Source organism: Macaca thibetana, chromosome 5 (genome assembly GCF_024542745.1).
Source record: "Macaca thibetana thibetana isolate TM-01 chromosome 5, ASM2454274v1, whole genome shotgun sequence".
Taxonomy (NCBI): Eukaryota; Metazoa; Chordata; class Mammalia; order Primates; family Cercopithecidae; genus Macaca; species Macaca thibetana.
Genome location: NC_065582.1, coordinates 143,777,282 through 143,793,114, shown reverse-complemented (window position 1 = coordinate 143,793,114; position 15,833 = coordinate 143,777,282). Strand labels below are relative to the sequence as shown.

At 34.8% G+C, this 15,833-nt stretch overlaps 1 protein-coding gene across 1 annotated transcript in view; it reads left to right on the top strand.

The window, feature by feature from the left end:
- The first annotated feature begins 12,613 nt into the window (after positions 1-12,613).
- The window catches only part of GRXCR1 (glutaredoxin and cysteine rich domain containing 1), a 139,346-nt gene continuing 136,126 nt past the window's right edge, over positions 12,614-15,833 (top strand). Inside the window, exon 1 of the mRNA XM_050791619.1 lies at positions 12,614-13,566. Within this exon, the coding sequence (XP_050647576.1) occupies positions 13,165-13,566 (402 nt within the window). The 5' untranslated portion in view covers positions 12,614-13,164. The remainder of the gene's footprint in view (positions 13,567-15,833) is intronic.

Genomic DNA, 15,833 nt, shown 5'->3' with positions numbered 1-15,833 from the left:
ATATAAAGTAGTAGCAAATGGAGGAATGTTGCATATATTTAGTATAACTCAAGGGATTTAAAAAATTATACACCAAAGCCAGGAATACAGTTAAAACTAGTTCTCATCATGCAATATGATCACATACAGAATAGCACTGGGGGCCAATATTTTGGAGATGAGATAAATAATCATATTTTGATGTCATACCTTCTTTTCAAATAAATAAATAATTAGATATTCTAATTAGAAAATTGACACCAACAAGAAATATCCAAGTTTAGGTTTAGCTGTTAGGTTACTGTTTACACTGAGAATGGAAGAAAAGATACTTTGTAATCTTTAAATTCATCTTTAATAGTATTTTCCAAAGTAGTTCTAGTTTGATTAACACAGCATCCTACCCTCTATATAGCCTTTGGAATTCTATTTTAAATAAATAGATATCCATTGATGTCAAAACTACCTATAACTGTTTCTGTACTGGTAATATAACTTACAGTTTTTTTTGTTTTATATTTTGAAGGGTTATATAAATTAAGCATTATGTTAGAAAGGAAAAATCTTTCTGGCTTTCCTGTCTTAGAAGAGCTTTGTAGAATGAGAGTCACACTTGTCTTTAGCCACTTACCTTTTTTTTTTTTTTTTTTTTTTTTTTTTTTTTTTTTTAGTTCTTTGAACAAATCTACTGGCTTTCTGCTTCAGAACCTTTGCATATACTCTTTCAGCTAAGAAATTATGTCCAAGTACTCCTGCCCATCTCTTAAAGTTTTACGTGTTCAATCTCTTATAATTTTGGTAGACTCCGGCTTAATGTTTTCTCTTCGGAGAGGCTTACTGTGTTTACTTAGTCTAAAGTATGCTCTTTTCTTTTGTCCTTTCTGATTTTATCCACTGTTTTCTTGACAATTTTTGTAATGATTTTTATTTTATCTTTATTTCTTTTTTTAATGATCCAAATGTTTGTATATATGTTGGGATATATATGATATTTTGTTACATGCATAGAATGTGTAATGATCAAGTGAAGGTATTGAGGGTGTCCAGTACTTCAAATATTTATTATTCTTATGTGGTAGGAAATTTAAAATCCTTTCTTCTAGCTCTTTCAAAATATACATAACATTGTTGTTAACTATAATCACCCTAGTCTATCAAACATTAGAACTTACTCCTTTTATCTAACTATATGTTTGAATCTGTTAACCAGTGTCTTTTCCTCTCCCCCTTCCACCCACCCACCCTTCCTAGCCTCTGGTATCTATCATTCTACTCTATACCTCCATGAGATTATCTTTTTTAGTTCTTAATATGAATGAGAATGTTTGATATTTGTCTTTCTGTTTCTGGCTTATTTTACTTAACATACTGACCCCTAGTTCCATCCATGTTGCTGCAAATGACATGGTTTTATTCTTTTTATAGCCAAATAGTATCCATTGTGTCTATATACCACATTTTCTTTATCCATTTGTTATCTGTTAATTAACACTTAGGTTGAGTTCATATCTTTGCTATTGTGAATACTGCTGTAGTAAACATGGGGGTGCAGGCATCCCGTTGATATCTGATTTCCTCTCCTTTGGATAAATACCCAGGAGTGCTGGATCATATGGTATTTCTGTTTTAGTTTTTTGAGAAATCTTCATATTGTTTTCTATAGTGGTTATACTAATTTACATTCCCACCACCAGTGTATAAGTTTCTTTTTTTTTCTGAATCCTCACCAGCATCTCTTATTTTTATCTTTTTATTAATAGCCATCCTAACAGGGATAAGATGATCCCTTACTATGGTTTTCATTTGCATTTCTCTGATGCTTAGTATGGATATTACACCCTTGTCTGACAAATAGTTTGCAAATATTTTCTCCAATTTAACAGGCTGTCTCTTCACTCTGTTGATTATTTCCTTTGCTGTGCAGAAACTTTGTGGTAATATAGTCCTATTTGTCTATTTTTGCTTTTGTTGCTTGTGCTTTTGAGGTGTTAGTAACAAAAACTTTGCTTAGACCAACGTTCTGAAGTGTTTCTTATGTTTTCTTCTGGTAGTTTTAAAGTTTTAAGTTTTACATTTAAGTCTTTATCCAAATTGAATTGATTTTTATGCATGGTGAGGGTAGGGGTCCAATTTCGTTCTTCTGCACACAGTTTTCCCAGCATCATTTACTGAAGAGGGTGTCCTTTCGTTGATGTATGCTCTTAGCACCTGGTCAAAAATCAGTTGGCTGTAAATATGTGGATTTATTTCTGGGTTCTCTATTGTGTTCCATTGGTCTGTGTCTGTTTTTATACCAAATACCATGCTGTTTGTGTTATTAAGCATTGTCATATTTTGAAGTCAGGTAGTGTGATGCCTCCAGCTTTGTTCTTTTTGCTGAGGGTTGCTTTGGCTATTCTGGCTCTTGTTTTGTTTAATACAAATTTTAGGATTATATTTTCTATTTATGTGAAAAATGACATGGATACTTTGATAGGGATTACATTAGATCTGTAGATTGTTTTGGGACATTTTAACAATATTAAATTCTTCTGATCCAGGAGCATGGAATATCTTTCCATTTGTTTGTGTCCTTTTCAATTTCTTTCATTAGTGCTTTGTAGTTTTCCTTGTAGAGGTCTTTCACCTTCTTGGTTAAATTTATTTCTAGGTATTTCATATTCTTTATAGCTATTGTATATGGGCTTTTTATCTTGATTTATTCTTCAGCTAGTTTGTTAGTGTGTGTAGAAATCCTACTGATCTTTTTTTTTTTTTTTTTCTTCTTCTTTTTTTTTTATTTTTATTTATTTATTATTATTATACTTTAAGTTGTAGGGTACATGTGCATAACGTGCAGGTTTGTTACATATGTATACTTGTGCCATGTTGCTGTGCTGCACCCATCAACTCGTCATTTACATCAGGTATAACTCCCAATGCAATCTCTCCCCCCTCCCCCCTCCCCATGATAGGCCCCGGTGTGTGATGTTCCCCTTCCTGAGTCCGAGTGATCTCATTGTTCAGTTCCCACCTATGAGTGAGAACATGCGGTGTTTGGTTTTCTGTTCTTGTGATAGCATGCTCATGGATAGGAAGAATCAATATTGTGAAAATGGCCATACTGCCCAAGGTAATTTATAGATTCAATGCCATCCCCATCAAGCTACCAATGAGTTTCTTCACAGAATTGGAAAAAACTGCTTTAAAGTTCATATGGAACCAAAAAAGAGCCCGCATCTCCAAGACAATCCTAAGTCAAAAGAACAAAGCTGGAGGCATCACGCTACCTGACTTCAAACTATACTACAAGGCTACAGTAACCAAAACAGCATGGTACTGGTACCAAAACAGAGATATAGACCAATGGAACAGAACAGAGTCCTCAGAAATAATACCACACATCTACAGCCATTTGATCTTTGACAAACCTGAGAGAAACAAGAAATGGGGAAAGGATTCCCTATTTAATAAATGGTGCTGGGAAAATTGGCTAGCCATAAGTAGAAAGCTGAAACTGGATCCTTTCCTTACTCCTTATACGAAAATTAATTCAAGATGGATTAGAGACTTAAATGTTAGACCTAATACCATAAAAATCCTAGAGGAAAACCTAGGTAGTACCATTCAGGACATAGGCATGGGCAAAGATTTCATGTCTAAAACACCAAAAGCAATGGCAGCAAAAGCCAAAATTGACAAATGGGATCTAATTAAACTAAAGAGCTTCTGCACAGCAAAAGACACTACCATCAGAGTGAACAGGCAACCTACAGAATGGGAGAAAATTTTTGCAATCTACTCATCTGACAAAGGGCTAATATCCAGAACCTACAAAGAACTCAAACAAATTTACAAGAAAAAAACAAACAACCCCATCAAAAAGTGGGCAAAGGACATGAACAGACATTTCTCAAAAGAAGACATTCATACAGCCAACAGACACATGAAAAAATGCTCATCATCACTGGCCATCAGAGAAATGCAAATCAAAACCACAATGAGATACCATCTCACACCAGTTAGAATGGCAATCATTAAAAAGTCAGGAAACAACAGGTGCTGGAGAGGATGTGGAGAAATAGGAACACTTTTACACTGTTGGTGGGATTGTAAACTAGTTCAACCTACTGATCTTTGTATGTCGATTTTGTATCCTGCAACTTTACTGAATTTATCAGATCTAAGAGTTTTTGTTGGAGTCTTTAGGTTGTTATAGATATGAGAATATGTCACTTGAAGAGGGAGACAGTTTGACTTTCTCTTTTCTAATTTAGATGACTTTCGTTTTTTTCTTTTGCCTGATTGCTCTGGCTAGGACTTCCAACTATGTTAAATAGGAGTGTTGAATATGGGCATCCTTGTCTTGTTCCAGATTGTAGAGAAAAGACTTTCAGCTTTTCTTCATTCAATATGATATTACCTGTGGGATTGTCATATCTGACCTTTATTATGTTGAGGTATGTTTTGTCTTTGCCTCTATTGTTGAGAAGTTTAATCATGAAGGGATGTTAAATTTTATTAAATTTTTCTGTGTCTATTGAACATGACCTTTGTTCTTCATTCTATATATGTGATATGTCATGTTTATTGATTTGCACATTGAACTGTTCTTGCATTCATGGGATAAACCCCACATAATTGTGGTGTATTATCTTTTCGATGTGTTGTTAAATTTTGTTTGCTAGTATTTTGTTATTTTGTGTCTATGTTCATCAGGAATATTGGCCTATAGTTTTCTTTTTTGTTTCATTTTTACCTAGTTTTAGTATCAGGGTAATGCTGGCCTCATAGAACAACTTAGGGAGAATTTCCTCCCTTCACTTTTTTTTTGAAATTGTGTGAGAGAAGTGATGTTTCTTCTTTGTAAGTTTGGTAGAATTTGGCAGTGAAGCCAGTGAGTCCCAGATTTTTCTTTGTTGGGAGACTTTTTATTACTTATTCAATCCATTACCTACCATTGGTCTGTTCAGGGTTTCTGTTTCTTCCTGATTCAATCTTGGTAGGTTGTGTAGATCCAGAGATGTACACATTTCCTCTAGGTGTTCCAGTTTGTTAGTGAATAGTTGTTCATAATAGTTTCTGAAAATCTTTATATTTCTATGGCACCAGTTGTAATGTTTCCTTTATCATTTCTGATTTTGTTTATTAGGGCCTTCTCTCATGTTTTTCTTGTTAGTCTAGCTAGTGCTTTATTAATTTTGTTTATCTGTTTCTTTTTTTGTTTCTTTTTGAGACAGGGTCTTGCTCTCATCCAGGCTGGAGTGCAGTGGTGGTGATCATAGCTTATTGCAACCTTGAACTCCTGGGCTCAAGTGATCTTCTCACCTCAGACCCCAGAGTGGCTAGGACTACAGGTGTATGCTACCATACTTGTCTAATTTTTAAATTTTTTGTAGAGACAGGGTCTCATTATGTTTCCCAGGCTGGATTTGAATTCCTGGGCTCAAGAATCCTCTCATCTCAGCCTCCCAAAATGCTAGGATTACAGGCATGAGCCATGGTGCTTGGCTTTCATTTATCTTTTCCAAAAACCAATTTGTGTTTCGTTGATTCTTTGTAATTTTTAAGCGTTATTTTTGTTTATTTCTACTCTGATCTTTATTAGTTTTATCCCTCTACTAATATTGGGTTAGTTTGTTCTTGCTTCTCTGTTTTTTTGAGGTTCATTGTTAAATTGTTCATTTGAAAACTTTTACACTTTGAAGTAGGCATTTATTACTATAAATTCATCTCTAAACACTGCTTTTGCTTTATCCCATAGGTTTTGGTATGTTGTGTATGAATTTTCATTTATTTCAAGAAATTTTTGAATTTCTGTCTTAATTTCTTCCTTGACCTAATGGTCATATTAATTTTCATGTATTTGTACTGTTTCCAAAGATCCTCTTGTTATTTTTAGTTTTATTCCACTATGATCTGAGATACTCAGTAAGATTTTGATTTTCAAAATTTTTTTGAGACTTGTTCTATGTTCAAATACATGGTCTATCCTGGAGAATGTTCTATGTACTGATGAGAAAAATGTGTATTCTGTAGCAGTTGGATAAAATGTTTTGTAAATGCCTATAGGTCTCTTTTGTTTAATGTGAAGTTTAAATGCAATGTTTCTTGGCTAATTTTCTCTCTAGATAAGCTGTCTAATGCTGAGTAAGGTGTTGAAGTTCCCAGCTACTATTGTATCAGAGGTTATCTTTCCCTTTATATCTAATAATATCAACTTTATATATCTTGGTGCTCCAATGTTGGGTGCATATGTTTAGGATTGTTATATCCTCTTACTGAATTGATCTCTTTATCATTATATAATGATCTTCTTTGTTTATTTTTACTGTTTTGGACATAAAATCTGTTTTAACTCATATAGGTATAGGTATTCCTGCTCACTTTTCATTTCAGTTTGCTTGCCATCTGTTTTTCCATTGCTTTACTTTCAGTCTTTGTGTTTCTTTACAAGTGAGATGAGTTTCTTGTAGGAACATGTGGTTTTAACCATCCAGGTGATCTATATCTTTTTAGTCAAAACTTTCATTCATTTACACTCAAGGTAATTATTGACATGTAAGAACTTATTCCTGTCATTTTATTAATTGATTCAGGCTATAAACAATATATCTTTTGTTCTTTTATTTCTCTCATTGTTTATAATTGTGGTTTGGTGGTTTTCTGTAGTTAACATTTGAGACCTTCCTCTTTTTTATTTACGTGTTTGTTCTACCAGTGGGTGTTATATACATTTGTGTGCTTACATAACAGTAGATCTCATCCTTTTGCTTTCAGATGTAGGACTCCCTTAAGTAGTTCTTGTGGGGCTGGTCTATTGGTAATGAATTCCCCATCTTGTAGGACTGGTCAAGTGGTAATGAATTCCCAGTTTTTGCTTCCCGGGGAAAGACTATTTCTCCTTCAGTTATGAGGAATAACTCTGGTGTGTATATAGTATCCTTGACTGGCAGTGTTTTATCTTTCAGCACTTTGGATGTATCTATTCTCTTCTGGCTTGTAAGGTTTATGCTGTTAGTCTGATGGAGGTTTGCTTATAAGTGTTTAGTTGCTTTTTTCTCACTGTTTTTAGAATTATCTCATTGTTTTTGACTTTTCACAGTTTGTCTATAATGTGCTGTGGAGAAGACTTTTTGAATTGTGTCTATTTGGGGATAACTGAGCTTTTCGTATTTGGATGTTTAATCTTTTGCTAGACTTCGAAAGTTTTTAGCTATTATTTAGTTAAGAAGATTTTCTCTCCCTTTCATTTTATTCTTTGTGTCTGGGACACCCAAAATTCCAATATTTGCTCACTTTTTGGTGTTTCATAAGTCACATAGACATCATTTATTCTTTCGAATTCTTTTTTCTTTACTTTCATCTGATTGAATTATTTCAAAAGACTCGTCTTCACGTTCTGAGGTTTTGTCCTTCTGTTTTATTTATTCTATTGTGAAATATTTCAAATGAATTTTCTTTTTCCTTCAGTAAATTCTTCAGTTCCAGATTTTCTATATGGTTCTTTAAAAAAAAATTGATCATTTTGGTAAATTTATCATTCATATCTTGAATTGTTTTTCTGATTTCTTTGTATTGCTTATCTATTATCCCTTGTATCTGTGACTGTGAGCTTGGATCATGTGGCAAGCCTTTGTCTTACCATAGTCAGGCTAAAATTAGTTATTTTTATCCCGAGGACACATATTATATAGTATATGTACATGCCATAGTATATGTACATGCTAATTGAGTTATTACAATTAAGTGATTATATGTTCCAGATACTTTGCAAGCACAATCTCTGAGGTATATTATTGTATCCATTATTTTAGCAGGAAAATGGAAAATTTAACTGGTAGAAAGAACATTCTCACTAAGGTATGCTGGGAGATGAACCTAGGTGTTTTTAACTCCAAAATCTTGCCTGTGATAAAACACACTGTTTCCAACTCAAAAGACTATAAAGATGGAACTGGAGCAGATTAAATAGGGGCTTAAGACAAAAAAATTGAGACAAACATAGAATTTTAACTTTTTTCCTTATTAGGCCAATATCCAGGATGTCCCCCTTTCAGATCCCCCTTTCAGAATATACTGCTGTATATTCTGAAAGATCTGGACATTTGGAAAAACAATTACATTATTTTTCTTTTGTCCCAATAAGTGTTTCCTCATTTAGGTTCTCTTGTTATACACTTTGTAGAAGATTATATACTCTTTTACATTACTAAGATAAAGCCACTTACACTGTCATTTAGGTATGTGTGTTATATCTTCCTTTGGTAATAATATTAACCTATCTTCTCTCTCTCTCTCTGTCTGTCTGTCTTTCTTTCTGTGTTACATAGATTTCTCTATCATTTTACTTCCCAATTTATTTGTGAGGGAGAGATTCTCCTTTTTTTCTATTTTTCTCTTCATTGTGAGTTCTTTATGAAAACAATATTTAGAATGAAAGTCATCAATAGTGTTCAAAGTTGGGAAACTATAACATCAATGAAATACTGCTCTTCAATTTGGCAAAATAAAAAGAATTGAAAATTGGTAATGTGGGCATACCTCCTTTTATTGCACTTTGCTTTGTTGTGCTTCATATATATTTCACTTTTTAAAATTGAAAGTTTGTGGCAACCCTGTGTTCAGTGTTTATTGGTGCCATATTTTTCAACAGCATGTGCTCTCTTCATGTCTTTGTGTCACATTTTGGTAATCCTTTCAATATTTCCAACTTCATTATTATTATGTCCATTATGGTGATCTGTGTTCAGTGATCTTTGATGTTAATATTATTGTTTTGGGCCAGCACAAAGTGCAGCCATATGATAGCAAACTTAATGATAAATATTATGTGTGTTCTGACTGCTCCACTGACCAGCAATTCCCAAGTCTTTTCCCCTCTCCTCAGGTCTCTCTATTCTCTGAGACCCAACAATATTGAAATTAGGCTAAAAGCCCTACAGTGGCCTCTAACTGTTCAAGTGAAACAAAGAGTCACATGTATCTCATTTTAAATTCAAACCTAGAAATGATTAGGATTAGTGAAGAAGACAGGATGTAAGATGAGATAGGCTGAAAGTGCAGTGTCTTGCACCAAACAGCCAATTTGAGAATGCAAAAGAAAATTTCCTTCAGGAAATTAAAAGTGCTACTCTAGTGAATAGTGAATGATAAGAAAGCAAAACAACCTAATTGCTGATATGAAGAAAGTTTGAGTGGTTTGGATAGAAGATCAAACCAGACACAACATTCCATTAAACCAAAGCCTAATCCAGAGCAAGGCCCTCGCTCTTCATCTCTATAAAGGCTGAGAGAAGTGAGGAAGCTGCAGAAGAAAAGTTTGAAGCCGGCAGTGGGTTAGTTTGTAAGCTTAAGAAGCTATCTTCATAACATAAAAGTGCAAGGTGAAACAGCAAGTGCTAATGTAGAAGCTGCAGCAAGTTATCCAGAAGATCTAGTTAAGATTATTGATGAAAATGGCTATACTGATCAACAGATTTTTCAATGTGAATAAAACAGCCATCTATTGGAAGACAATACCATCTAGAACTTTCATAGCCAGGGAGGAGAAGCTTCACAGGACAGACTGACTCTCTTGTTAGAATCTAATGACTTTAACTTGAAGCCAATGCTCAATTATTATTTGGAAAATCATAGGACCCTTAAGAATTATGCGAATTCTACCCTTCCCATGCTTTATAAATGGAACAACAAAGCCTGGATGACAGCACATCTGTTTAGAGCATGGTTTATTAAATATTTTAAGTCCACTGTTGGAACCTACTTCTCAGGAAAAAAAAAAAGATTTCTTTAAAAATATTACTGCTCATTTACAATGAACCTGGTCAACCAAGATCTCTGATGGAGATACACAAGGGTATCAATATTTGCATGCCTCCTAACACAACATCTATTCTGCAGCTCATGAATCAAGAAATAATTTTAACTTTCTCCTTTTTTTTTTTTTTTTTTTTTGGAAACAGGGTCTCATGTTATCATGCAGACTGGAATGCAGTGACGTGATCTTGGCTCACCCCAGCCTTGACTGCCTGGGCTCAAGTGATCCTCCTGCCTCAGTTCCCAAGTAGCTGGGATTACAGGCATAAGCCATGACACCTGGCTAATTGTTTTGGTCTTTTTTGTAGAGAGGGGATTTTGGGTTTTGCCATGTTGCTCAGGCTGGTCTCTATCTCCTGAGTTCAAGCAATCTGCATGCCTTGACCTTCCAAAACGCTGGGATTACAAGTGTGAGCCGCTGCACCCAGCCTAATTTGAGCTTTCAAGTCTTATTATTGTAGAAGTACATTTTGTAAAGCTATAGCTGCCATAGATAGTGATTCTTCTGGTGGCTTTGCACAAAGTAAATTAAAAACCTTTTGGAAAGGATTTGCTATTCTGGATGCCATTATGAACATTTGTGATTTATTGAAGGAGGACCAAATATCACCATTAACAGGAGTTTGGAAGTTGATGTAAACCCTTCTGGATAACTCAAGGGGTTCAAGACTTCAGTGGAGGAAGTGACTTCCATGTGGTGGAAATACAAGAGAAACAGAATTACAAGTGAAGCCTGAAGATGAGACTGAATTGCTGCCATCTCATGATAATACTTGAATGGATAAGAAGTTGCTTCCTATGGATGAGCAAACGGTTTCTTGAGATGAAATCTATTCCTGGTGAAGATGCTGTGAACATTGTTAAAATGGAAACAAAGAATTTAGAATATTACAAAATCTTAGTAGATAAAGTGGCGGCAGGGTTTAAGAGGATCAACTCCAATTTTGAAAGAAGATCTACTGTGGATCAAATGCTATCAAACAGCGTTGCATACAGCAGAGAAATCTTTTGTGAAAGATTATTGTTGTCTTATTTTAAGAAATTGCCACAGCCACTCCAACCTTCAGCAACTACCACCCTGATCTGTCAGCAGCCATCAACATTGAGAGAAGACCCCTTATAAACAAAAAGATTATGACTTTCTGAAGGCTAAGGAGATAGTTAGCATTTTCTAGCAGTAAAATATTTTTAAATAAAAATATGTGCATTCTATAAAGACATAATAGTACTGCACATTTAATAGACTATAGTATAGTGTAAACATAACTTTATATGCAATGGGAAACAAAAAATTCATGTGACTGTTTATTGTAATATTTGCTTTATTGCAGCAGTCTTGAACTAAACTCACGATATCTTTGAGGTATGCCTGTATTCAGTGTTGGCACTGGCAACGGTGCAGTAAAACAGGCATTCATATACTAGTAGAAGTGTAAGTCATACAATTTGTCTTAAAAGCAAATCGCAATTTTTATCAAGAACTTAAATTTGTAAAAATTCTTACCTCATCAATTTTACCCAAATAAATTTATGTTAAACAACCATATATATGTACACTGATTTTTAAGCAAGAATATTAATTATAGCATTATTTTACTAAACATTTTAAATAATGAACATCTAGCAATCCAGAAAGAATAAAGTAAAATACAACATGGCCATCAGGAGATTTCTTAATACACACATTAAATTTATGTTTCTCAGAAATAGTCGTATGGGAAATGATTCACGTTATAAGGTTGACTGGAAAAAACTAAGATACTAAATAAATGAAATATGCTTTTATATATGAGAGCATATTAATCAGATTCAGTAACGATATCTGCTCTAACAAACAACTCTTAAATTTCAATCTTCATTGCTTAACACAATAAAGGCTTATTTTTTCCCATGACATCATCTAATGCAGGGTGGTCGTGGTTATTAATTTCTCTGTAACTCTGACAAGCTCAGTATAGTGCTTCCAGATTGCTCTGGGGTCATGCAGCTAGCAGTTGAGGCAGGAAGAAAAATAGCATAGACAGGGCAGGCTCTGTCTCAACTGCCTTGGTGCATAAATGATGCATCACTTTTGCTCACAATCATTGTCAAAAGCTAGGCACTTGTTCCCTTTTCGCTTAAATGCAAGAGTCTGGACAATCTGTTTTTGTGAGCCATGGAGCATCTCTGCTGTATATACTGGAAGAAAATACACAAAATTATTAGCATCTCTAGTGAGATTTTTCATGATTTTGTTTTCAACTTCATGCTATTATTTTTCTGAATTTTCTAAAATAAATGTAAATTAAGTTCATAATGAAACTAAAACTATAAAAATTAAAAACGTGTAGTACTTTGTGCAGGTCAGCTGCTTATCCTCCCTCAGGAGGTGCAGACAGCTTGGGGCACTCACTATAGTGTACATATCAATATGATCTTATATCGTAACAGGTTCCTTAGATGCTTGCCAAAGTGATAGAAAATACGCTGAGCACAGCATGAGGAGCACCTTTCTCTATGCATGGGTGATTTGGATATAATATTTATCAATGCTGATTACCTGGATTGCTTTGGCTGATCTGGCTAGCCTGGAGGGTTTTTCCATTCTTCCCTCACTGTTGCATATGTTTTCTTTCTCAAACCTTTCCTCTGTCAAAGAGAACAAGGTTTTCTACTAGCAGAAGGGGGAAAGCAACAAAGCAAAAGTTCTGTCTTTTCAAAAAAGCTAAAAAATAGCACTTTTATTACCAAGTTTGAACATGAAGATAGATGTAAAACTACTTGAACATGAAGATAGATGTAAGTTGGATATTCATCTTATGCAATGTAGATGAAATCTAATTGATGATTTAATAAGAAGTAATATAGATAGCTCTGTGCAGGCATGTAGCATGTTCACTTCCCTTTTGAAAGATGGTGCAGTGTGAGTGAAAGAAGAAATAAGTGCTGTGAGAAAACCGTGACTTCTCTTATCCTACAAACTTGGTTCCACATTTTACCTCTGACCTCTGGTTTGGACAATGAATATTAGGGACATGTCCACTGCTCAGGTCCTTTTCAATGCCCACCATTGGCTTCAAAGTTCAAGCCTTTCATTTTCTTGCCCCATACATATTTTCGGATTCACTGCATGTCACTTTCTTGCACTTGTCCTGTTAAAGAGTCCACCATGGCTATTTAATATTTAAAGGCTGGGATCATTTTGCAGGTTTTAGTTTAAAGGTAACCATAGCGCACACACACACATACATTATTAATAGCAGAGACGCACTGTAAGTCCTTGGGAATCTTCTTTCCTTCTATGTTAGTTTCACAGGAGTGCTGCCATCACTAGAATTGGCTCTGATATTGCCATCTTGCAAGTGGACTAGTGCAATAACAACGGATCCAGAATGCTATAAGCTGTTCATGTGGGTGGAGGTGACCATGCTGAAAAGGGAGATGAAGCCAGAAAGTGACAGACCACGGAAAGTCCGGTTTCGGATCGCGTCCTCTCACAGTGGGCGAGTTCTGAAGGAAGTGTATGAAGATGGGCAACCGTCAGGCTCTCTGGATTCTGAATGTGCCAGTATCTGTGGGATAGATGGATTAAGTGATTCTGATGGACAGCAGAATGGGCACATAGAATCAGAAGGTGATGAGAATGAGAATGACCAGGATAGCTTGCTTGTGTTAGCAAGGGCTGCCAGTGAGAAGGGTTTTGGTACAAGAAGAGTCAACATTTTAAGCAAAAATGGCACAGTCAGAGGCGTCAAATACAAAGTGAGTGCTGGCCAGGCTCTATTTAACAATTTGACGAAAGTATTACAGGTAAGTCATTGCTGTTTCCTTCTCCTGCTCTTTGTTCCTAACTCACCATCTAAACACCTCTCATTTCTCCAGCTAAAGCAATCCTCTCTTATTTGCAACTCCTACATACTTCAAGAGACACTCTTCCACCTAAGATACTGTGCTAACAGCTGTCAATTAAAAATAGGATCATTATGCTTGGGGAAATAGACTGACTTCTCAAGGCCAAATTTCTAACACGTACGTGGTCTTTTCTTCCAGTGTGTGATGACTAAAATAATATGTCTACTTCTTTGCTAAGGAAAAAGAAAAACGATGCTGTTCAAAGCATTTGAGCAAAGATTAAAAGTTAACTTCTGGTTTATTATCCTTGAAATACCAGTGTAGCATTTATCGTTACTCATGTAGATATTAACACCAGAAAAGGTTGAGTGCATGCATTCAATGAGGTTGGGCTCAACTGGAATGTTGTGCAGCAATAAACTTCCTCGCATTCCTGAGGAGGTTGCAGGCTTCATCCAATATCAATTTCTCTATTAAGTTGCCCATAAAAATTCTAGGATGATGCTTGGAAAAATTGCTCCTCTATAAATGTACCAACTGAGATTCAGATTTTATAGTTCATAATTAGCCTTTAAATGTGATAGATTCTGCAGAGTAATATAGAAATATATTATTCAGGTATTGGGGCTTTTGACAATGATCTAATGTTAACAAGTTTTTGAAAGCATTGGTAAAGTGATTTGTTTTATGTTAAAAACAGATGTCATGTCAGGAATGGAATTCATGATTGCTATCATTAAGGTAGTCAATGTTTTTCATTGTAATTCCTTTTTATATTATTCTCAATTTTTAAATAAAATGATCTCATGATGATTCAATGTCTCTATATTATATAAGAATGTCTGAGTGGTGAAGAGAGAGGATTTCAGTGAAAGTACTTAAATATTTTTTATTTCAAAGAAAGTATTTGAAAATATCACATCGGGAGGATTTAAAAAATTAGTTTTAGTTAAAGGATAAAAGCAGTGGAGAGCAAAGGTTCTTTTAATATATGGCACTTACTGGTAAAGAATTTTACATATTGGGGTGAGGTTGGAGACTGAAAATCAGAAACTGATGATTATGTTCTACTAGGTTGGAAACAATCTAGTATCAGTTTCTAGAGATGTGATTATTAGGTTATGATAATCTTAGTGGCCACTGAGTTTCACCAAATGCAGAAATTTTTATTTCTGAGGAGTAGACCAAGATTTTTTGCAACAATTAAGTTTTAAAATGTTTGCGTTCATTATGATTAGTTTGTCATTATTTGAATTGCCTGATGATTTGGAGGGTTGTTTACAAAACTAAAATTTTAGTACTTTGATTTGCATCTGTTTATTCAAATCTCCCCCCCAATTTATTGTTTATGAGTAAATATCTTAAGTCTTTAAAACCTAAAAGAGAAAAACTTTCTTCTCCCTATGTGTTTATGCTGACAGTGCTTTAAACTCACAAAAAAAGTAGAAAAAATTCCAAAATCAAAATGTTAACACTAGATTAGTTTACAATATTTACTTGTATATTTTTCTATGCATAGTTCCATAGCCCCATTTTGAGGAAAAGCAATACAACTGCCTTTTTCTAATAATTTAGCCCCATTCCATGTATTCTCTGTTTTAGAGCAATAAAGAGCAATAAAGATTATTTGCAGAGGTCCTTCAGGGTATTTGGTACTTAATCAGATCTGTCCCTCCCAACTGCCCACCAATCTGGTCCTTTCTTTAAAATGTTGGCAAAGTCATCAGCCTATTGTAGGTATTCACAAATTTTGGTCATTATCTTTAGTTTCATTGTCATCAGCAGCATCTTCATTGTGTGAATGTCCTCTGGTATCTCCAGGACAAAACATAAGTTAAAGGAGCAACTACACTTGGATCAGGGCTGCCAGTGCATTATTGCCCAAGGAGCTCCATTGCCCATTGTCTGCATGAATGACACTCCTTAAAGTTGTGCAATACACCCCACTCAACAATATGTAGAGATCTGATTTGGATGCTTGCCACATTTTTTAAGGGATATTTATGTCATTTGGGGTAATTTACATCTTAGTCTTATGTCTTAGGATGAGAGTGTATGTAATTCCCATAGGCATCCCACAGAGAAGACCCAGGGACTAGAAGCAGAAGTTATTATTCAGTTACTCCTATACCCTCTACCAGATATGACTTTTCCCCCTATATATTTTCGATATCCCTTGCAAAGTAAGCAGTAAACTTGACTGGATGTAACTTAGTCATCTCCCT